Raw genomic sequence first — 23,107 nt, 5'->3', positions numbered from 1 at the left:
TTTTTTTTTTAAAAAAAGCTTCTTTTTTTTTAAATATATATATGCATACTAGTTTTAGCTATTTTGCTGTTCTAGTTTTTATTTTTTATTTATTTTGTATATCTTTTTTATTTATTTTGTAATACACTGTAGCACTTTGAGGTTGTTCACACAATGTAAAGTGCTTTTTACAAATAAAATATATTATTAAAAATGTGTCTCCTCAGTTCCCAGACCTTTACTGAGTGTTGTTAAAAGGAAAGGCCATGTAACACAGTGGTGAAAATGCCCCTGTGACAATTTTTTTTGCAATGTGTTGCTGCCATTAAATTCTAAAAAAAAAAAAGGAGGACAAAGCTACGAACAATGGGAGACCGGGCTTTCTGCTCCGCCGCTCCCAGTCTGTGGAACGCTCTCCCTGACCACCTGAGGACACCACAGACTGTGGATGCTTTTAAAAAAAGCTTAAAAACCCTTCTTTTTTTTTTTAAAAGCCTTTTTTTTAAAAATATGTATATATGCATACTAGTTTTAGCTATTTTGCTGTTCTAGCTTTTATTTTTTATATCTTTTTATTTTTATTTATTTATTTTTTAATACACTGTAGCACTTTGAGGTTGTTCACACAATGTAAAGTGCTTTTTACAAATAAAATCTATTATTATTATTATTATTAAAAATGTGTCTCCTCAGTTCCCAAACCTTTACTGAGTGTTGTTAAAAGGAAAGGCCATGTAACACAGTGGTGAAAATGCCCCTGTGACAATTTTTTTTGCAATGTGTTGCTGCCATTAAATTCTAAAAAAAAATGGAGGACAAAGCTACGAACAATGGGAGACCGGGCTTTCTGCTCCGCCGCTCCCAGTCTGTGGAGCGCTCTCCCTGACCACCTGAGGGCACCACAGACTGTGGATGCTTTTTAAAAAAGCTTAAAAACCCTTCTTTTTTTAAAAAAAAGCCTTTTTTTTAATATATATATATATGCATACTAGTTTTAACTATTTTGCTGTTCTAGCTTTTATTTTTATTTATTTATTTTTTAATACACTGTAGCACTTTGAGGTTGTTCACACAATGTAAAGTGCTTTTTACAAATAAAATCTATTATTAAAAATGTGTCTCCTCAGTTCCCAAACCTTTATTGAGTGTTGTTAAAAGGAAAGGCCATGTAACACAGTGGTGAAAATGCCCCCGTGACAATTTTTTTGCAATGTGTTGCTGCCATTAAATTTAAAAAAAAATTTAGTTTCTTAGTGCGAACGTTAAATATCTTGTCTTTGCAGTCTATTCAATTGAATTTTTTTTGCAAAAATCATTGTATTATTGACCATTTACACGCTTTTGGAGTTTGTAGTCTAGAACCAGGTGTACAAATGGCAGTCCAGTTGGCATCCTGACCCGTGTCCAACCCCCTTTTTAATCCGTGACCGCACCTGCAAGGAGGAGTCTTCTTCTCCTCGAACCGTGACTTACAGGAGGCCATCTGGGAACATCACGCATGCTACCAACTGCTCCGCACTTTTCAAACGCCACCGGCAGCTAATTACGGCTCCCCCCAGATCCCCGGGTGCAAGAAAACACTGCGGAATTAATCCCAAGGTATGAGCTGTTTTCTTTTGGGTGCACCACGGGGGGGCGCGACAAAAGTCAATAAACTCTCTTAAATGAACTTTGTTGCCATGATCATTCCCCAGGAACAATCCAATGAACACTAAAAACCAAAAAGGATACTTTCATTTGTTTATTGTAGCAAATATTTACAAGGCTCAGCGTTCTCGTGATACCCCAAAATAAATAGCTCTTTTGGGTTTGGCACCAGTAGAAAAATAAATAGTCCATTTGCTGTGAAACATTGTCTCCAGGAATGTGAGAGGCATTTTTTTTTTTGGGAGGTGTTTTTTTCTCCCTCCTCCGAACATTCATAGCGGTCTTTCTTCATATCCGTCTGGTGGTGTAAGTGCTCCCTTGCAAACGTGAGGGGAAATACGGCACATGTCCTCCCAGCAGCTGCACTTGGTGTCCGACTCTGTGGGAGAAATGGCCATTATTGGGATGGAAATACGACAGAAAAAGTGTTTTTTTTACTGTATTTTGAAATTATTTTTAAAAGAAGAGGAAAACATTTCGCACCTCTCCCCCTACTCCACACTATGAATATGATCCATGGTCTGTAACAGTGTGATAAGTACACCTCCGCATAACATTACACAACACAAAGATTGTTAGATCAAATTACAACAAAAGCATATTAATTAACATGGTTTTTAGTCCGTTACAAGAATTTTTTATTTTTTTATTAACATCGTTTTTAGTATGTAACAGAAAATATATATAAAAAAATAACAATAAATAAGCTTTATTTTAACTAAGCGTTTTTGATCAACTGGAACTCCACTTCAAACTATGAAAATGATCCATGGTCTGTAACAGTGTGATAAGTACACCTCGGCATAACATTACACAACACAAAGCAAATAAATATAGATCTAATTACAACAAAAAACATTAACATGTTTTTTAGTCCGTTACAAGAAATATTTTTTAATTTATTAACATCGTTTTTAGTCTGTAACAGAAAATATTTTTAAAAAAAAATAATAATAATAATAAAGCCTTATTTTAACTAAGCGTTTTTGATTGACTGGAACTCCACTCCAAACTATGAAAATGATCAATGGTCTGTAACAGTGTGATAAGTACACCTCCGCATAACATTACAGAACACAAAACAAAGAAAGTTAGATCAAATTACAACAAAAAACACATTAATTAACATGGTTTTTAGTTCGTTACAAGAAATGTTTTTAAATTTATTAACATCGTTTTTAGTCTGTAACAGAAAATATTTAAAAAATAATAATAATAATAATAAAGCCTTATTTTAACTTAGCGTTTTTGATCGACTGGAACTCCACTTTAAACTATGAAAATGATCAATGGTTTGTAACAGTGTGATAAGTGCACCTCCGCATAATAATTACACAACACAAAAATAAATTTAGATCAATTTGCAACAAAAAATACATTTATTAACATCGTTTTTAGTCTGTAGCAGAAAATATATTAAAAATAAATAAATAAATAAAGCCTTATTTCAACTAAGCGTTTTTGATCGACTGGAACTCCACTTCAAACTATGAAAATGATCAATGGTCTGTAACAGTGTGATAAGTACACCTCCGCATAACATTACACAACACAAAACAAAGAAAGTTAGATCAAATTACAACAAAAAACACATTAATTAACATGGTTTTTAGTTCGTTACAAGAAATGTTTTTAAATTTATTAACATTGTTTTTAGTCTGTAACAGAAAATATTTAAAAATAATAATAATAATAATAAAGCCTTATTTTAACTTAGCGTTTTTGATCGACTGGAACTCCACTTTAAACTATGAAAATGATCAATGGTTTGTAACAGTGTGATAAGTGCACCTCCGCATAATAATTACACAACACAAAAATAAATTTAGATCAATTTGCAACAAAAAATACATTTATTAACATCGTTTTTAGTCTGTAGCAGAACATATATTAAAAATAAATAAATAAATAAAGCCTTATTTCAACTAAGCGTTTTTGATCGACTGGAACTCCACTCCAAACTATGAAAATGATCCATGGTCTGTAACAGTGTGATAAGTACACCTCTGCATAACATTACAGAACACAAAGCAAAGAAATATAGTTCAAATTATAGCAAAAAACATTAATTAACATGGTTTTTAGTCTGTAACAGAAAATATTTAAAAAAATAATGATAATAATAATAAAGCCTTATTTTAACTAAGCGTTTTTGATGGACTGGAACTCCACTCCAAACTATGAAAATGATCAATGGTCTGTAACAGTGTGATAAGTACACCTCCGCATAACATTACAGAACACAAAGCAAAGAAATATAGTTCAAATTATAACAAAAAACATTAATTAACATAGTTTTTAGTCCGTTACAAGAAATTTAAAAAAATTTATTAACATCGTTTTTAGTCTGTAACAGAAAATATTTTAAAGATAATAATAATAATAATAAAGCCTTATTTTAACTAAGCGTTTTTGATCGACTGGAACTCCACTCCAAACTATGAAAATGATCAATGGTCTGTAACAGTGTGATAAGTACACCTCCGCATAACATTACACAACACAAAACAAATAAATATAGATCTAATTACAAAAAAAAACATTAACATGGTTTTTAGTCCGTTAAAAGAAATATTTTTAAATTTATTAACATCGTTTTTAGTCTGTAACAGAAAATATTTTAAAAATAATAATAATAATAAAGCCTTATTTTAACTACGCGTTTTTGATGGACTGGAACTCCACTTCAAACTATGAAAATGATCAATGGTCTGTAACAGTGTGATAAGTACACCTCCGCATAACATTACAGAACACAAAACAAAGAAAGTTAGATCAAATTACAACAAAAAACACATTAACATGTTTTTTAGTCCGTTACAAGAAATATTTTTTAATTTATTAACATTGTTTTTAGTCTGTAACAGAAAATATTTAAAAAAAACAAAAAATAAATAAAGCCTTATTTTAACTAAGCGTTTTTGATCGACTAGAACTCCACTTCAAACTTTGAAAATGATCAGTGTGATAAGTGCACCTCCGCATAATAATTACAGAACACAAAAATAAATTTAGATCAATTTGCAACAAAAAATACATTTATTAACATCGTTTTTAGTCCGTAACAAAAAATATTAAAAAAAACAAAAAATAAATAAAGCCTTATTTTAAATAAGCGGTTTTGATCGACTGGAACTCCACTTCAAACTATGAAAATGATCAATGGTCTGTAACAGTGTGATAAGTACACCTCCGCATAACATTACACAACACAAAACAAAGAAATATAGATCAAATTACAACCAAAAATATGTTTTTATTATTTTAATACATTTATTAACATCGTTAAATACGTTATTATTATTATTATTTTAATTCATTTATTAATATCGTTTTTAGTCTGTAACAGAAACTATTTAAAAAAAATAAAAAAATAATAAAGCCTTATTTTAACTAAGCGTTTTTAATCTTCTGTAACTCCACTCCAAACTATGAAAATGATCAATGGTCTGTAACAGTGTGATAAGTACACCTCCGCATAACATTACAGAACACAAAACAAAGAAATATAGATCAAATTACAACAAAAAATATGTTTTTATTATTATTTTAATACATTTATTAACATCGTTAAATATGTTTGTATTATTATTTTAATACATTTATTAACATCGTTTTCAGTCTGTAACAGAAAATATTTAAAAAAAATAATAATAATAATAAAGCTTTATTTTTACTAAGCGTTTTTGATCGACTGGAACTCCACTTCAAACTATGAAAATGATCAATGGTCTGTAACAGTGTGATAAGTACACCTCCGCATAACATTACACAACACAAAACAAAGAAAGTTAGATCAAATTACAACAAAAAATACATTTAACAACATCGTTTTAGTCTGTAACAGAAAATATTTTAAAAAAATATTAATAATAAAGCCTTATTTTAACTAAGCGTTTTTGATCGACTGGAACTCCACTTCAAACTATGAAAATGATCAATGGTCTGTAACAGTGTGATAAGTACACCTCCGCATAACATTACAGAACACAAAACAAAGAAAGTTAGATAAAATTACAACAAAAAACACATTTAACATCGTTTTTAGTCTGTAACAGAAAATATTTTTAAAAATTATTAATAATAAAGCCTTATTTTAACTAAGCATTTTTGATCGACTGGAACTCCACACCAAACTATGAAAATGATCAATGGTCTGTAACAGTGTGATAAGTACACCTCCGCATAATAATTACAGAACACAAAAATAAATTTAGATCAATTTGCAACAAAAAATACATTTATTAACATCGTTTTTAGTCTGTAACAGAAAATATTTAAAAAAATTAATAATAATAAAGCTTTATTTTAACTAAGCGTTTTTGATGGACTGGAACTCCACTTCAAACTATGAAAATGATCAATGGTCTGTAACAGTGTGATAAGTACACCTCCGCATAACATTACAGAACACAAAACAAAGAAATATAGATGAAATTACAACAAAAAATACATTTAACATCGTTTTTAGTCTGTAACAGAAAATATTTTAAAAAATTATTAATAATAAAGCCTTATTTTAACTAAGCATTTTTGATCGACTGGAACTCCACTCCAAACTATGAAAATGATCAATGGTCTGTAACAGTGTGATAAGTACACCTCCGCATAATAATTACAGAACACAAAAATAAATTTAGATCAATTTGCAACAAAAAATACATTTATTAACATCGTTTTTAGTCTGTAGCAGAAAATATATTAAAAATAAATAAATAAATAAAGCCTTATTTTAACTAAGCGTTTTTGATCGACTGGAACTCCACTTCAAACTATGAAAATTATCCATGGTCTGTAACAGTGTGATAAGTACACCTCCGCATAACATTACAGAACACAAAAAGTAATATAGATCAAATCACAACAAAAAATATGTTTTTGTAATTATTTTTAATACATTTATTAACATCGTTTTTAGTTTGTATCAGAAAATATTTTAAAAAATTAATAATAATAAAGCCTTATTTTAACTAAGCCTTTTTAATCGACTGGAACTCCACTCCAAACTATGAAAATGATCAATGGTCTGTAACAGTGTGATAAGTACACCTCCGCATAACATTACAGAACACAAAGCAAAGAAATATAGTTCAAATTATAGCAAAAAAACATTAATTAACATGGTTTTTAGTCCGTTACAATAAATATTTTTAAATTTATTAACATAGTTTTTAGTCTGTAACAGAAAATATTTAAAAACATTATTAATAATAAAGCCTTATTTTAACTAAGCATTTTTGATCGACTGGAACTCCACTTCAAACTATGAAAATGATCAATGGTCTGTAACAGTGTGATAAGTACACCTCCGCATAATAATTACAGAACACAAAAATAAATGTAGATCAATTTGCAACAAAAAAAACATTTATTAACATCGTTTTTAGTCTGTAGCAGAAAATATATTAAAAATAAATAAATAAATAAAGCCTTATTTTAACTAAGTGTTTTTGATCGACTGGAACTCCACTTCAAACTATGAAAATGATCCATGGTCTGTAACAGTGTGATAAGTACACCTCCGCATAACATTACACAACACAAAACAAAGAAAGTTAGATCAAATTACAACAAAAAACACATTAATTAACATGGTTTTTAGTTCGTTACAAGAAATGTTTTTAAATTTATTAACATCGTTTTTAGTCTGTAACAGAAAATATATATAAAAAATTAATAATAATAAAGCCTTATTTTAACTAAGCGTTTTTGATGGACTGGAACTCCACTTCAAACTATGAAAATGATCAATGGTCTGTAACAGTGTGATAAGTACACCTCCGCATAACATTACAGAACACAAAACAAAGAAAGTTAGATCAAATTACAACAAAAAACACATTAACATGTTTTTTAGTCCGTTACAAGAAATATTTTTTAATTTATTAACATTGTTTTTAGTCTGTAACAGAAAATATTTAAAAATAATAATAATAATAAAGCCTTATTTTAACTAAGCGTTTTTGATTGACTGGAACTCCACTCCAAACTATGAAAATGATCAATGGTCTGTAACAGTGTGATAAGTACACCTCCGCATAACATTACAGAACACAAAACAAAGAAAGTTAGATCAAATTACAACAAAAAACACATTAATTAACATGGTTTTTAGTTCGTTACAAGAAATGTTTTTAAATTTATTAACATCGTTTTTAGTCTGTAACAGAAAATATATTTAAAAAAAAAAATAATAAAAAAGCTTTATTTTAACTAAGCGTTTTTGATCGACTGGAACTCCACTTCAAACTATGAAAATGATCAATGGTCTGTAACAGTGTGATAAGTACACCTCCGCATAACATTACACAACACAAAACAAAGAAAGTTAGATCAAATTACAACAAAAAATACATTTATTAACATTGTTTTTAGTCCGTAACAGGAAATTTTTTTTTTAAATAAAAATAATTAACCATACTTTAACTAAGCGTTTTTGATGGACTGGAACCATTTGATACTGAAAATGCAAATTCAATAAACACAAAATAATAATAATGAATTGAAATTGATCAGCAACATTAAACCAGAAGCACAATATAAATACATTTTAGTTTTTTATGAAGCTTTTTGTTGATTGAGACTTTTATTAGTAGATTGCACAGTACAGTACATATTCCGTACAGTTGACCACTAAATGGTAACACCCCAATAAGTTTTTCAACTTGTTTAAGTCGGGGTCCACGTTAATCAATTCATGGTAATCATGAATGATAAGCATGATACTGATAAAGTCAAATAAAGGAGATGCAGGGTAATTCCAATGTAAACATTAGCATTAGCGTCAGGTGGCTGTGCGTAAAAGGCAAATTAATACGATATAAAGCGACTCCACTCCAAACTATGAAAATGATCAATGGTCTGTAACAGTGTGATAAGTACACCTCCGCATAACATTACACAACACAAAACAAAGAAATATAGATCAAATTACCGTATTTTTCGCACTATTAGCCGCACCTAAAAACCACAAATTTACTCAAAAGCTGACAGTGCGCCTTATAACCCGGTGCGCTTTATATATGGATTAATATTAAGATTCATTTTCATAAAGTTTCGGTCTCGCAACTACGGTAAACAGCCGCCATCTTTTTTCCCCGTAGAAGAGGAAGTGCTTCTTCTTCTACGCAAGCAACCGCCAAGGTAAGCACCCGCCCCCATAGAACAGGAAGCGCTTCTTCTTCTACTGTAAGCAACCACCCGCCCGCGTAGAAGAAGAAGAAGGGCGCGGATATTACCGTACGTTTCATTTCCTTTGTGTGTTTACATCTGTAAAGACCACAAAATGGCTCCTACTAAGCGACAGGTTTCCGGTTCATGAAAAGACGCAATCTCTCCATCCGCACACGGACTACTATTTCACAGCAACTGCCTAAAGACTTTCAAGAAAAGCTGGCTACTTTCCGTGCATATTGTAAAAACAAGATAGCTGAAAAAAAGATCCGGCCAGAGAACATTATCAACATGGACGAGGTTCCACTGACTTTTGATATTCCTGTGAACCGCACTGTGGATACAACGGGAGCACGTACGGTGAATATTCGCACCACAGGGAATGAGAAGTCATCCTTCACTGTGGTTCTAGCTTGCCATGCTAATGGCCAGAAACTTCCACCCATGGTGATATTCAAAAGGAAGACCTTGCCAAAAGAGACCTTTCCAGCCGGCGTCATCATAAAAGCTAACTCGAAGGGATGGATGGATGAAGAAAAGATGAGCGAGTGGTTAAGGGAAGTTTACGCGAAGAGGCCGGGTGGCTTTTTTCACGCAGCTCCGTCCATGTTGATATACGACTCCATGCGCGCCCACATCACGCTGGTTTTTAATATATTATTAAAGTTTGACTGACCTATCTGACTGTTTTTTTGACATTCCTTTAGCGCAGTTAGATGCGGCTTATAACACGGGGCGGCTTATAGGTGGACAAAGTTTTGAAATATGCCGTTCATTGAAGGCGCGGCTTATAACCCAGGGCGCCTTATGGTGCGGAAAATACGGTACAACAAAAAATACATTTATTAACATCGTTTTTAGTCCGTAACAGGAAATTATTTTTTTTAAATAAAAATAATTAACCATATTTTAACTAAGCGTTTTTGATCGACTGGAACCGCTTGATACTGAAAATGTAAATTCAATAAACTAAAAATAATAATAATCAATTGAAATTGATCAGCAACATCAAACCAGAAGCACAGTAAAGTTAAAGTACCAATTATTCTCTGCATTTGACCCATCACCCTTGATCACTCCTCTGGGAGGTGAGGGGAGCAGTGAGCAGCAGCGGTGGCCGCGCCCGGGAATCATTTTTTGGTGATTTAACCCCCAATTCCAAGCCTTGATGCTGAGTGCCAAGCAGGGAGGTAATGGCTCCCATTTTTATAGTCTTTGGTATGACTCGGCCGGGGTTTGAACTCACAACCTACCCATCTCAGGGCGGACACTCTAACCACTAGGCCACTGAGTAGGTATAAATAATAATTATTAAATAATTCAACGCAAAAGTTGGGTTAAAAAAAATTAACCCAAAATGTTGAGTTAAATTAACTCCAATAAGGGGTTCGAGCAATCAATTTTTTGGGTTATAAGGTTATTAGTTTAAGTCAATTTCTGGGTTTTTTGGGTTGTTTTTCAACAAGTAACGCATTTTTGGGCAAAAGGCTTTTTTAAAAATTAAAATAACTTTTTTCTTGAGGGGAATTTTATTATGGATTAATCTCATTAACGTTATTTACAATCACCCAACATTGAGTTAGCATAACTCAACTTTTGGCTTAAATAATTAAACCCGATAGTTTGGTTGGGAATAACCCAACATTAACTTATCATAACTTAACTTTTTTGGTTAAAGTTAAAAGTTAAAGTACCAATGATTGTCACACACACACACTAGGTGTGGCGAAATTATTCTCTGCATTTGACCCATCACCCTTGATCACCCCTCTGGGAGGTGAGGGGAGCAGTGAGCAGCAGCGGTGGCCACGCCCGGGAATAATTTTTTGGTGATTTAACCCCCAATTCCAAGCCTTGATGCTGAGTGCCAAGCAGGGAGGTAATGGCTCCCATTTTTTTTTATAGTCTTTGGTATGACACGACCTACCCATCTCAGGGTGGACACTCTGTATCAGACCTGGGCAAATGAAGGCCCGGGGGCCACATGCGGCCCGTTGAGCTTTTCAATCCGGCTCGCCGGGCATTCCCAAATAATTTTTTTAGATATTTAAGATGTAAAGTGTAGCTGCCATTATGATGTGCAGTGATGTTTTCTAATGACTAAGTCTTCAACTATACTAAGTATTTCAATGGTTGGAATCTGCGTTTTTGCCTGATATTTTAGTGACTAGTGTTGTCCTGATACCAAGATTATTTCGATATTTTTCGGTACTTTTCTAAATAAAGGGGACCAGAAAAAATTGCATTATTGGCTTTATTTTGACAAAAAATCTTAGGGTGCGGCGGACCGTTACTTTTCAGAGGCGGTATGGTACCGAATATGATTCATTAGTATCGCGGTACTATACTAATACCCGTACAACCCTACTAGTTACTATGGTAATTTACGACGAGGCACCAAGCAGTGTGGGTGTGGCTTGATTGTAAAATATGTCGTGACGTTCATATGTTCTTAATATTCAGTGTTTTATCCTTCGTAGAAAAATTTAAAATTCCATTCCGTTTTTCAGGCGGTCTGTCATAACGTTTTTAGCATTCAGTCAGACATTATTCTGAGGTTTTTGTATTAGTTTTCCGGAAAAAAAATATATATCGGCCCCCAGACACATTTTTTTTCTCAAAATTTGGCCCCCCGAGTCAAAATAATTGCCCAGGACTGCTCTATATAAAACCTTTTAGTTTTTTATGAAGCATGATAATGATAAAGTCAAATAAAATAAAAGTCAAGTCGGAGAAAATGCGGTATTTTGTAAATTAATTAATGTTTCTGTGCGGCCCAGGTAGTTAATGCGTCACGGACCGATACCGGTCCCCGGACCGGTGGTTGGGGACAACTGAAATAAAGGAGATGTAAACATTAGCATTAGTGTCAGGTGGCTGTGCGTAAAAGGTGTATCAATACAATAAAAAGTGACTCCACTCCAATCTATGAAAATGATCAATGGTCTGTAACAGTGTGATAAGTACACCTCCGCATAACATTACGCAACACAAAGAAATATAGATCAAATTACAACAAAAAATACATTCATTAACATCGTTTTTAGTCCGTAACAGGAAATATTTAAACATTTTTTAATAATTTACCATATTTTAACTTAGCATTTTTAACATTAGCATTAGCATCATGTGACTGTGCGTAAAAGGCGGATTAAATCCAAAATAAAGCGCCTCCTCCTCCCCCACTCCACACTATGAATATTATCAATGGTCTGTAACAGTGTGATAAGTACACCTCTGCATAATAATTACATAACACGAAACAAAGAAATATAGATACATTTAAAACAAAAAAATTATTTATTGTTTTTAGTCTGTAACAGGAAATATTAAAAAAAAAAAAAATTAACCCTATTTTAACTAAGCGCTTTTGATTGACTGGAACAATTTGAAACTGAAAACGTAAATTCAATAAACTAAAAATAATAATTATCAATTTCAATTGATTATTATTATTTTTAGTAATAGAAGCACAGTATATTAAACCTTTTAGTTTTTTATGAAGCATGATACTGATAAAGTCAAATAAAATAAAAGTTAAGTCAGAGAAAATGTGGTAGTTTGTAATTTAATTAATGTTTCTGTGCGGCCCAGGTAGTTAATGCGTCACGGACCGATACCGGTCCCCGGACCGGTGGTTGGGGACCACTGAAATAAAGGAGATGTAAACATTAGCATTAGTGTCAGGTGGCTGTGCGTAAAAGGTGGATCAATACAATAAAAAGCGACTCCACTCCAATCTATGAAAATGATCAATGGTCTGTAACAGTGTGATAAGTACACCTCCGCATAACATTACACAACACAAAGAAATATAGATCAAATTACAACAAAAAATACATTCATTAACATCGTTTTTAGTCCGTAACAGGAAATATTTAAACATTTTTTAATAATTTACCACATTTTAACTAAGCATTTTTAACATTAGCATCATGTGATTGTGCGTAAAAGGCGGATTAAATCCAAAATAAAGCGCCCCCTCCTCCCCCACTCCGCACTATGAATATTATCAATGGTCTGTAACAGTGTGATAAGTACACCTCTGCATAATAATTACATAACACGAAACAAAGAAATATAGATACATTTAAAACAAAAAATTTATTTATTAACATTGTTTTTAGTCTGTAACAGGAAATATTAAAAAAAAAAAAAATTAACCCTATTTTAACTAAGCGCTTTTGATTGACTGGAACAATTTGAAACTGAAAACGTAAATTCAATAAACTAAAAATAATAATTATCAATTTCAATTGATTATTATTATTTTTAGTAATAGAAGCACAGTATATTAAACCTTTTAGTTTTTTTATGAAGCATGATACTGATAAAGTCGAATAAAATAAAAGCTAAGTCGGAGAAAATGCGGTAGTTTGTAATTTAATTAATGTTTCTGTGCGGCCCGGTAGTTAATGCGTCACGGACCGATACCGGTCCCCGGACCGGTGGTTGGGGTCCACTGAAATAAAGGAGATGTAAATATTAGCATTAGCGTCAGGTGGCTGTGCGTAAAAGGCGGATCAATACAATAAAAAGCGACTCCACTCCAATCTATGAAAATGATCAATGGTCTGTAACAGTGTGATAAGTACACCTCCGCATAACATTACACAACACAAAGAAATATAGATCAAATTACAACAAAAAATACATTCATTAACATCGTTTTTAGTCCGTAACAGGAAATATTTAACATTTTTTAAATAATTTACCATATTTTAACCAAGCATTTTTAACATTAGCATTAGCATCATGTGACTGTGCGTAAAAGGCAGATTAAATCCAAAATAAAACGTCTCCCCCCGCCCCCCACTCCACACTATGAATATTATCAATGGTCTGTAACAGTGTGATAAGTACACCTCTGCATAATAATTACATAACACGAAACAAAGAAATATAGATACATTTAAAACAAAAAATGTATTTATTAACATTGTTTTTAGTCTGTAACAAGAAATATTAAAAAAAAATATATAAAAATTAACCATATTTTAACTAAGCGTTTTTGATTGACTGGAACAATTTGATACTGAAAACGTAAATTAAATAAACTAAAAATAATTATCAATTTCAATTGATGATTATTTTTAGTAATAGAAGCACAGTATATTAAACCTTTTAGTTTTTTATGAAGCATGATACTGATAAAGTCAAATAAAATAAAAGTCAAGTCGGAGAAAATGCGGTAGTTTGTAAATTAATTAATGTTTCTGTACGGCCCGGTCGTTAATGCGTCACGGACCGATACCGGTCCCCGGACCGGTGGTTGGGGACCACTGAAATAAAGGAGAATTACCATGAATTGATTAACGTGGACTTAAACAAGTTGAAAAACTTATTGGGGTGTTACCATTTAGTGGTCAATCGTAGGGAATATGTACTTCACTGTGCAATCTACTAATACAAGTTTCAATCAATCAATCAATTAGAGCATTAGCGTCAGGTAGCCGTGCGTAAAAGGCGGATCAATACAATATAAAGAGACTCCATCTCACCTCTGTCGTCCCATCCGGATCATCCCCCACTAGTGGGAGGCGGTGGACACGGACCAGGATCCTCCCATCCTCCACACCGAGAAGGCGTAGCTGAGGCGCTCGTGCGCCACGTAGCCGCAGCCGGAGCCGCGCGCGTCCGCCGCCTCGCCGTCGCTCCGCAGCACCTCGCACAGGAAGTCGATGTAGCGCGCGGCCAGCTTGAGCGTCTGTATCTTGCTGAGCTTGTCGGAGGGCAGCGTGGGGATGATCTCGCGCAGCGACGTGAAGGCCTCGTTCAGCGACTGCGTGCGCTGGCGCTCGCGCACGTTGGCCATGACGCGCTGCGTCTGCGCGTCGTCCGCGGAGCGCGCCGGGCTGCTGCCCGCGCTCCCGCCCACGCACGTCGTCGTCGTCGTCGTCTTCTTCTTGTCCGGGTCGTCCCGCGGGTCGTCCGCGCTCCTGCGCGCCACCGCCGCGCGCCGCTTCCTGGCGCCCCTCCTCGGCGGCTGCCGCTCGGCCTCCTCCTCGCTGTTCCCCGCGCTGTCCATCGGGGAGGAGTCGTCGTCGTCTTCCCTCATGGTCCGCAAACTTTCCCCCCAACCCCAAAAAAAAAAAAAAGCCCCCCGAACTGGGTCGCTTTTGTTAGAACATCAGCGAAGTCCAGGTGACAAGTGAGGGGAAAGTGCGGCCTGCGTGCGGGTTTTGAACGCAAACGTGGAGGGGCCGCCCACGCGCTCTTGGATGGAGGCTTTTGGGGCGTGTTGTGATTGGGTGACAGCGTGTAACTTAAAACCTCTGCGAGGAATAACTTGGTCCTCACATCACACACACACACGACTTGGAACTCAGGCACAACAAATAGGAAAATGGGTGTTGTTGATATTTGGGTTACTTCTCGAGTTCAACTGTTCAAACTGATAGTAAGCAAACAAACATACGTAGGAACCTTTAAAGGGGAACTGCATTTGGGGGGGGGGGATTTTGCAAGACAAGCACATTTTTCTTCTTTTTAATGCATTCTAAGTCACAAATAAACCCTAGCGAAAGACGGCCAACAATGGAGATAATGATATAGTCGCTCTATACAACCTCCATGCATGTCATATAAACATGATGTAATGTAGTAACATGCATGTCATATAAACATGATGTAATGTAATGTAGTAACATACATGTCGTATAAAGATGATGTAATGTTATGTAGTAGCATGCATGTCATATAAACATGATGTAATGTAATGTACCGTATTTTCCGCACCATAAGGCGCCCTGGGTTATAAGCCGCGCCTTCAATGAACGGCATATTTCAAAACTTTGTCCACCTATAAGCCGCCCCGTGTTATAAGCCGCATCTAACTGCGCTAAAGGAATGTCAAAAAAACAGTCAGATAGGTCAGTCAAACTTTAATAATATATTAAAAACCAGCGTGATGTGGGCGCGCATGGAGTCGTATATCAACATGGACGGAGCTGCGTGAAAAAAGCCACCCGGCCTCTTCGCGTAAACTTCCCTTAACCACTCGCTCATCTTTTCTTCATCCATCCCTTCGAGTTAGCTTTTATGATGACGCCGGCTGGAAAGGTCTCTTTTGGCAAGGTCTTCCTTTTGAATATCACCATGGGTGGAAGTTTCTGGCCATTAGCATGGCAAGCTAGAACCACAGTGAAGGATGACTTCTCATTCCCTGTGGTGCGAATATTCACCGTACGTGCTCCCGTTGTATCCACAGTGCGGTTCACAGGAATATCAAAAGTCAGTGGAACCTCGTCCATGTTGATAATGTTCTCTGGCCGGATCTTTTTTTCAGCTATCTTGTTTTTACAATATGCACGGAAAGTAGCCAGCTTTTCTTGAAAGTCTTTAGGCAGTTGCTGTGAAATAGTAGTCCGTGTGCGGATGGAGAGATTGCGTCTTTTCATGAACCGGAAACCTGTCGCTTAGTAGGAGCCATTTTGTGGTCTTTACAGATGTAAACACACAAAGGAAATGAAACGTAATATCCGCGCGCTTCTTCTTCTTCTTCTTCTACGCGGGCGGGTGGTTGCTTACAGTAGAAGAAGAAGCGCTTCCTGTTCTATGGGGGCGGGTGCTTACCTTGGCGGTTGCTTGCGTAGAAGAAGAAGCACTTCCTCTTCTACGGGGAAAAAAGATGGCGGCTGTTTACCGTAGTTGCGAGACCTAAACTTTATGAAAATGAATCTTAATATTAATCCATATATAAAGCGCACCGGGTTATAAGCCGCACTGTCAGCTTTTGAGTACCGTATTTTCCGCACTATAAGGCGCACCTAAAAACCACAAATTTTCTCAAAAGCTGACAGTGCGCCTTATAACCCGGTGCGCTTTATATATGGATAAATATTAAGATTCATTTTCATAAAGTTTAGGTCTCGCAACTACGGTAAACAGCCGCCATCTTTTTTCCCCGTAGAAGAAGCGCGCGGTGCATGCTGGGATATGTGACGTTTCATTTCCATTTGTGTGTTTATGTAAAGACCCCAAAATGGCTCCTATTAAGTGTGTTGTCTGTCTAATTATAAATAATGCAGACGAGGCGTGTTAACTGAGTTCTCAACGTTTACTCACAGCGTGCTCATAACCACATTCTAACTGCCAGCATACAACAACGCTTCTCAGGGCTACCGCGCATGCTCGTCACTATCGTTGCATGCTGGGTAGTGTAGTTGTTATATTTGCTAGCTCATAACATCACATTGAGAGACACGCTTACGCGCTTAATTCAATACTCGCCGTCATTCCGGGTGGATTGACAAAAGACCTCCAGCCGCTAGATATTGGTGTCAACAGGGCATTCGAAGCTAGACTGGGAACAGTGGATGACCGAAGGCGAACACACGTGACGTTCACCAAGACAGGGAGACAGGGAGACAGCGCCAGACGACATTTTGGATCCCACATTCACCCAACTTTTCAATTCGGACACCAAAGGAGAATAATTCGAGGGATTTACGAATGAAGAATAACTTCAGAAAGTGAGCGTTATGTTTATTTTGTGTGTTGTGACATTAACGTTCGAGCAACATTATGTTGCTATTGCTCTGCACTATTTTGAATTTTACTATGTTTGTGATTGCACATTTGCGTACATTTTGGGAGTGAACAGAGTTGTTAGAATGCTGGTTTTTAATATATTATTAAAGTTTGACTGACCTATCTGACTGTTTTTTTGACATTCCTTTAGCGCAGTTAGATGCGGCTTACAACACCGGGCGGCTTATAGGTGGACAAAGTTTTGAAATATGCCGTTCATTGAAGGCGCGGCTTTTAATCCAGGGCGCCTTATGGTGCGGAAAATACGGTAAATTTGTGGTTTTTAGGTGCGGCTAATAGTGCGGAAAATACGGTAATGTAATGTAGTAACATGCATGTCATATAAAGATGATGTAATGTAATGTAGTGACATGCATGTCATATAAAGATGATGTAATGTAATGTAGTAACATGCATGTCATATAAACATGATGTAATGTAATGTAGTAACATGCATGTCATATAAAGATGATGTAATGTAATGTAGTAACATGCATGTCATATAAACATGATGTAATGTAGTAACATGCATGTCATATAAAGATGATGTAATGTAATGTAGTAACATGCATGTCATATAAAGATGATGTAATGTAATGTAGTAACATGCATGTCATATAAAGATGATGTAATGTAATGTAGTAACATGCATGTCATATAAAGATGATGTAATGTAATGTAGTGACATGCATGTCATATAAAGATGATGTAATGTAATGTAGTAACATGCATGTCATATAAAGATGATGTAATGTAATGTAGTAACATGCATGTCATATAAAGATGATGTAATGTAATGTAGTAACATGCATGTCATATAAACATGATGTAATGTAGTAACATGCATGTCATATAAACATGATGTAATGTAATGTAGTAACATGCATGTCATATAAAGATGATGTAATGTAATGTAGTAACATGCATGTCATATAAAGATGATGTAATGTAATGTAGTAACATGCATGTCATATAAACATGATGTAATGTAATGTAGTAACATGCATGTCATATAAACATGATGTAATGTAATGTAGTAACATGCATGTCATATAAAGATGATGTAATGTAATGTAGTAACATGCATGTCATATAAAGATGATGTAATGTAATGTAGTAACATGCATGTCATATAAACATGATGTAATGTAATGTACTAACATGCATGTCATATAAAGATGATGTAATGTAATGTAGTAACATGCATGTCATATAAAGATGATGTAATGTAATGTAGTAACATGCATGTCATATAAAGATGATGTAGTAACATGTGTTGTGATTGGGTGACAGCGTGTAACTTAAAACCTCTGCAAGGAATAACTTGGTCCTCACATCACACACACACGACTTGGAACTCAGGCACAACAAATAGGAAAATGGGTGTTGTTGATATTTGGGTTAATTCTCAAATTTAACTTCAAAGTGAGTTCAAGTGTTCAAACTGAAGGTAAGAAAACAAACTTTAAAGGGGAACTGCACTTCATTTTGCCGAGACAAGCACATTCTTCTTCTTTTTAATGCATTCTAAGTCATACATAAACACTAGCGAAAGACGGCCAACAATGGAGATAATGATATAGTCGCTCTATACAACCTCCATCAAGGTTTTATAAACATGCTGTGATGTAATGTACAGTAGGGTTGTCCCGATACCACTATTATGGTACCGGTACCAGTACCAAAATGTACTTTTATACTTTTCTGAATAAAGGGGACCACAAAAAATTGTATTATTGGCTTTATTCAAACAAACATGAAACATGTTTATTCTTGTAATTTAGTCCTTAAATAAAATAGTGAACATACTAGACAACTTGTCTTTTAGTAGTAAGTAAACAAACAAAGACTCCTAATTAGTCGTATGCAGTAACATATTGTGTCATTTATACACCTATTATTTTGTACACATTATGAGGGACAAACTGTAAAAATGGATTATTAATCTACTCGTTCATTTACTGTTAATATCTGCTTATTTTCTGTTTCAACATGTTCTATCTACACTTCTGTTAAAATGTAATAATCACTTATTCTTCTCTTCTTTGATACTTTACATTAGTTTTGGATGATACCACACTTTTAGGTATCGATCCCATACCAATTAGTTACAGGATCATACATTGGTCACATTCAAAGTCCTCATGTGTCCAGGGACGTATTTACTGACTTTATGAATATAATATGAATTTAAAAAAAAGGAAAAAAGATTTTGTGACGATAAAAAATCGTCTAGATACGCTCCTGTACTTGGTATCATTACAGTGGATGTCAGGTGTAGATCCACCCATGGCGTTTGTTTACATTGTGACGGCGGTGAGCTATTGTATCCTCCTACGGTGTGTAGTGAAGCATGTTTAGCTATTCCTCGTCCTGCAGTGATAATGATACTTGTAAGAAACTTACTTTATTTGTCGCCATGGAGACGAGGATTAGTGATTTAGAAGTAGCTAAAACACTGCGGATGGACGTTAGCTGCTAACTAACTAGCCATGTCTTAAAGCAGCTCTTCCTGAGGGTGTTTCAGTGTTATAACTTCACCTTTATCTTTACTTTTTAAGCCAAAATGCGTCCGTTCTCCCTTTTCTGTCTACACGCTGTGTCTGCTTGTAAGTACTCCGTGTGTGTGCGCTGCCGAACATGCTCCTCTGCTCGTAAAACCAGCAATGTCACGACGTGACGACACGCTGTCATGCGTACCGGTACTTTTTAGAGGCAGTATAGTACCGATTAAATGTTAAAATTTATCTTTTCTCCCAGGGGGGTGAGCACCAATTAAATTGATTTCAATTCATTTCAATGGGAGACGTGGATTTGAGGTACAAGTGTTTAAAACGGAGAGCTCTGTCACAGAACCTCATAAGGTGAGAAACTAACTACTGTATCTAATATAAATGCATACCTGCCAACTTTTGAAATCAGAAAATCCTAGTAGCCAGGGTCCAGGGGCCGCAGGCCCCGGTAGGTCCAGGACAAAGTCCTGGTGGGGGGTTCAGGTTCGCCCCCCGACGCAAAATGATTGATTGCATTCAGACAGGTTAAAATGTTGCTAAAACCATCACTTTTCTATCAGTCACAGTGACTTTTCAAAACAAAAATATTACAGCAAAAATCATATGGGTTGATTGACATGTTTATTCTGTAAGCTAACTTCAATAGTTTGAAATTATTTTGACAGTTAATGCCAGTTATCCTGTCAACCTTTCACAAGACTTCAATTTGTTCATTGAAAGTATAAACAGTATAAACACTTTTTACAGTAAACAAATGGTAAAACAGTACTAAACAATTCCATTAAAAAAAAAATTGGTGTCATTATTAACTTTCTGTCCAAGCTTGTATAATCTACTGCCTTGTTCAATTGTAAAAAATATTCTGTGCCTAAAATTCACATTTCTATAACAATTATCATACTGTAAACATGGTAAGCTAACTTCATTAAAATTAATAGTCCTGTCAATAGCATGGAATTACAATTCAAATGTAGTTTTTTTGGAAGCCTTTCAAAAGAATTCAAAATATGAAAAAATTAATGAAAATTAATTTAAGCCATCAGACACTTGAAAAGTGGCACATCACATCTCTAATGTAATCATTTGAACTTTTCAACAGAAATAGCACTGCAAAAATATTAAGGACATACTTCTGTATTTTGGTACTTATGCTGTCAACATTTAACAAGATTTCTTCAACTTGGACTTGAAAGCATAAATAGTATAAACACTTTTAACAGTATAACAGTACTAAAGTATTCCAATAGATAACATTGGTGTCATTACCTTTTTGTGGCTAAAATGCAACGGCATTAGACTTGTGTTTTTTTGTCCCAACGTGGTCTTTTACATCGCTAATTCCTCCGTGTCCGATCGAAAAATCTTGTCTGCACAAGGTGCAATTCGCGTAGTTTTCACCCTTTTTGGAACGGATAATTATTCCCGGATAGGCTTTTGAATATTCTTCACGGAATGACTGCAGTTTTCTTTTCGGTTTAAGACTCCATCCATCCATCCATCCATCTTCTTCCGCTTATCCGAGGTCGGGTCGCGGGGGCAGCAGCCTAAGCAGGGAAGCCCAGACTTCCCTCTCCCCAGCCACTTGGTCCAGCTCCTCCCGGGGGACCCCGAGGCGTTCCCAGGCCAGCCGGGAGACATAGTCTTCCCAACGTGTCCTGGGTCTTCCCCGTGGCCTCCTACCGGTCGGACGTGCTCGAAACACCTTCCTAGGGAGGCGTTCGGGTGGCATCCTGACCAGATGCCCGAACCACCTCATCTGGCTCCTCTCCATGTGGAGGAGCAGCGGCTTTACTTTGAGCTCCCCCCGGATGGCAGAGCTTCTCACCCTATCTCTAAGGGAGAGCTCCGCCACCCGGCGGAGGAAACTCATTTGGGCCGCTTGTACCCGTGATCTTGTCCTTTCGGTCATGACCCAAAGCTCATGACCATAGGTGAGGATGGGAACGTAGATCGACCGGTAAATCGAGAGCTTTGCCTTCCGGCTCAGCTCCTTCTTCACCACAACGGATCGATACAGTGTCCGCATTACTGAAGACGCCGCACCGATCCGCCTGTCGATCTCACGATCCACTCTTCCCTCACTCGTGAACAAGACTCCGAGGTACTTGAACTCCTCCACTTTAAGACTCGTTTGCGATTTTTCTCCGGCTGATTCCATGATCGTTCGCTCGTTTGGAAACAATGGCAACTGGTGCCTCGTGCTTGGCAGCGGTGCTATAAATAGCCTCGCGCATGGCATTCGGAATGGCTCGATAGGAAGTTACGGGAAGCAGTGTCGATTGTCATTGTTGTTACGCGATTTCGTGAATAAAACTTTTTTTTAAATATATTTTTTCAATTAATGAAAAACCGTATTTTTTATCACTGCAACCGTAACCCGGAATAGGTTGATGAAAACCGTACTAATTACGGGAAAACCGGAGTAGTTGGCAGGTATGTAAATGATGAGACATTTTGAAAAAGGGACTTCAATGATCAAGTATATTTGGGGGTTATTCTACTCATTCATGGGGGCCATTTTGCGTCCCGCAGCACAATTAAAAGTACAATTAATGAATAAAAATAAATATCAAAACACGGGGAATAGAGCAAAAAGGCTTAACCGAAAGAGGAAAATAAATGTTAAAGTTACTGACGCAAAGCTGAGCTGGAGGCTGAAATTTCAGGATGAAGCTAAAACTTAAGTGTTCAAAGTGTGGGATACAAAAAAAAATTATTAAAAAAAACTAAAAATCTATTGACATATTCAAGGCTACAATTACTTTACATTAGAAATCCACTTTGACATATTTTTTGAGGAAAATATGACATATTTTGTGTGTTTGCCTTATAAAAACAAGTTTTCCTTGACAAAAATGGCATAAACTAAACAAAAACGTGAAAAAGATAAAAACTTGCAATCTGAAGTTGATCATTCGAGAGACTTAAGTGTTGAAAGAAAAACAAAATGCATGACTTAATTGTAAACATTTTATGAGTGAGATACCCAAGAACTTTAGTCAGATTTAAAATAAAAAAAAATAAAAAAGTCATTGTTCAAAAAAATTAATGAATCCTAAATCAATGTTATGAGTTATTGACGATTTAAGTCTGCAAAATCAGTAACATCAAATAGTCCAATTTAAAATATTTAATAAAATAAACAAATAGATCTATAGTTGATTTAGGGACTTAAGTGTTTAAAGTGTGGAATAAAAAAATAACAAAAAACTGTCATTATTAAAAATAATAATAAATTAATAATCAATGTTGTTATGAATTAT

At 35.5% G+C, this 23,107-nt stretch overlaps 1 protein-coding gene across 2 annotated transcripts in view; it reads right to left on the bottom strand.

Annotated features, from left to right (window-relative positions):
* Positions 1-1,707: 1,707 nt before the first annotated feature.
* Positions 1,708-23,107, bottom strand: part of twist1a (twist family bHLH transcription factor 1a) — a 39,324-nt gene continuing 17,924 nt past the window's right edge. The window contains exons 1-2 of one of the 2 annotated variants that reach the window (XM_061983481.1): positions 14,301-15,182; positions 1,708-2,005 (exon numbers count right to left, since the gene is read on the bottom strand). In XM_061983481.1, the coding sequence (XP_061839465.1) occupies positions 14,330-14,857 (528 nt within the window). In that variant the 5' untranslated portion in view covers positions 14,858-15,182 and the 3' untranslated portion in view covers positions 1,708-2,005; positions 14,301-14,329. Of the gene's footprint in view, positions 2,006-14,300; positions 15,183-23,107 lie in introns of those variants that run through there. The other variant, XR_009817661.1, reaches the window with a different exon arrangement.

Source organism: Nerophis lumbriciformis, linkage group LG21 (assembly GCF_033978685.3).
Source record: "Nerophis lumbriciformis linkage group LG21, RoL_Nlum_v2.1, whole genome shotgun sequence".
Classification (NCBI taxonomy): Eukaryota; Metazoa; Chordata; class Actinopteri; order Syngnathiformes; family Syngnathidae; genus Nerophis; species Nerophis lumbriciformis.
The sequence above is the reverse complement of the archived record's forward strand: the minus strand, read 5'-3'. Positions and strand labels throughout refer to the sequence as shown.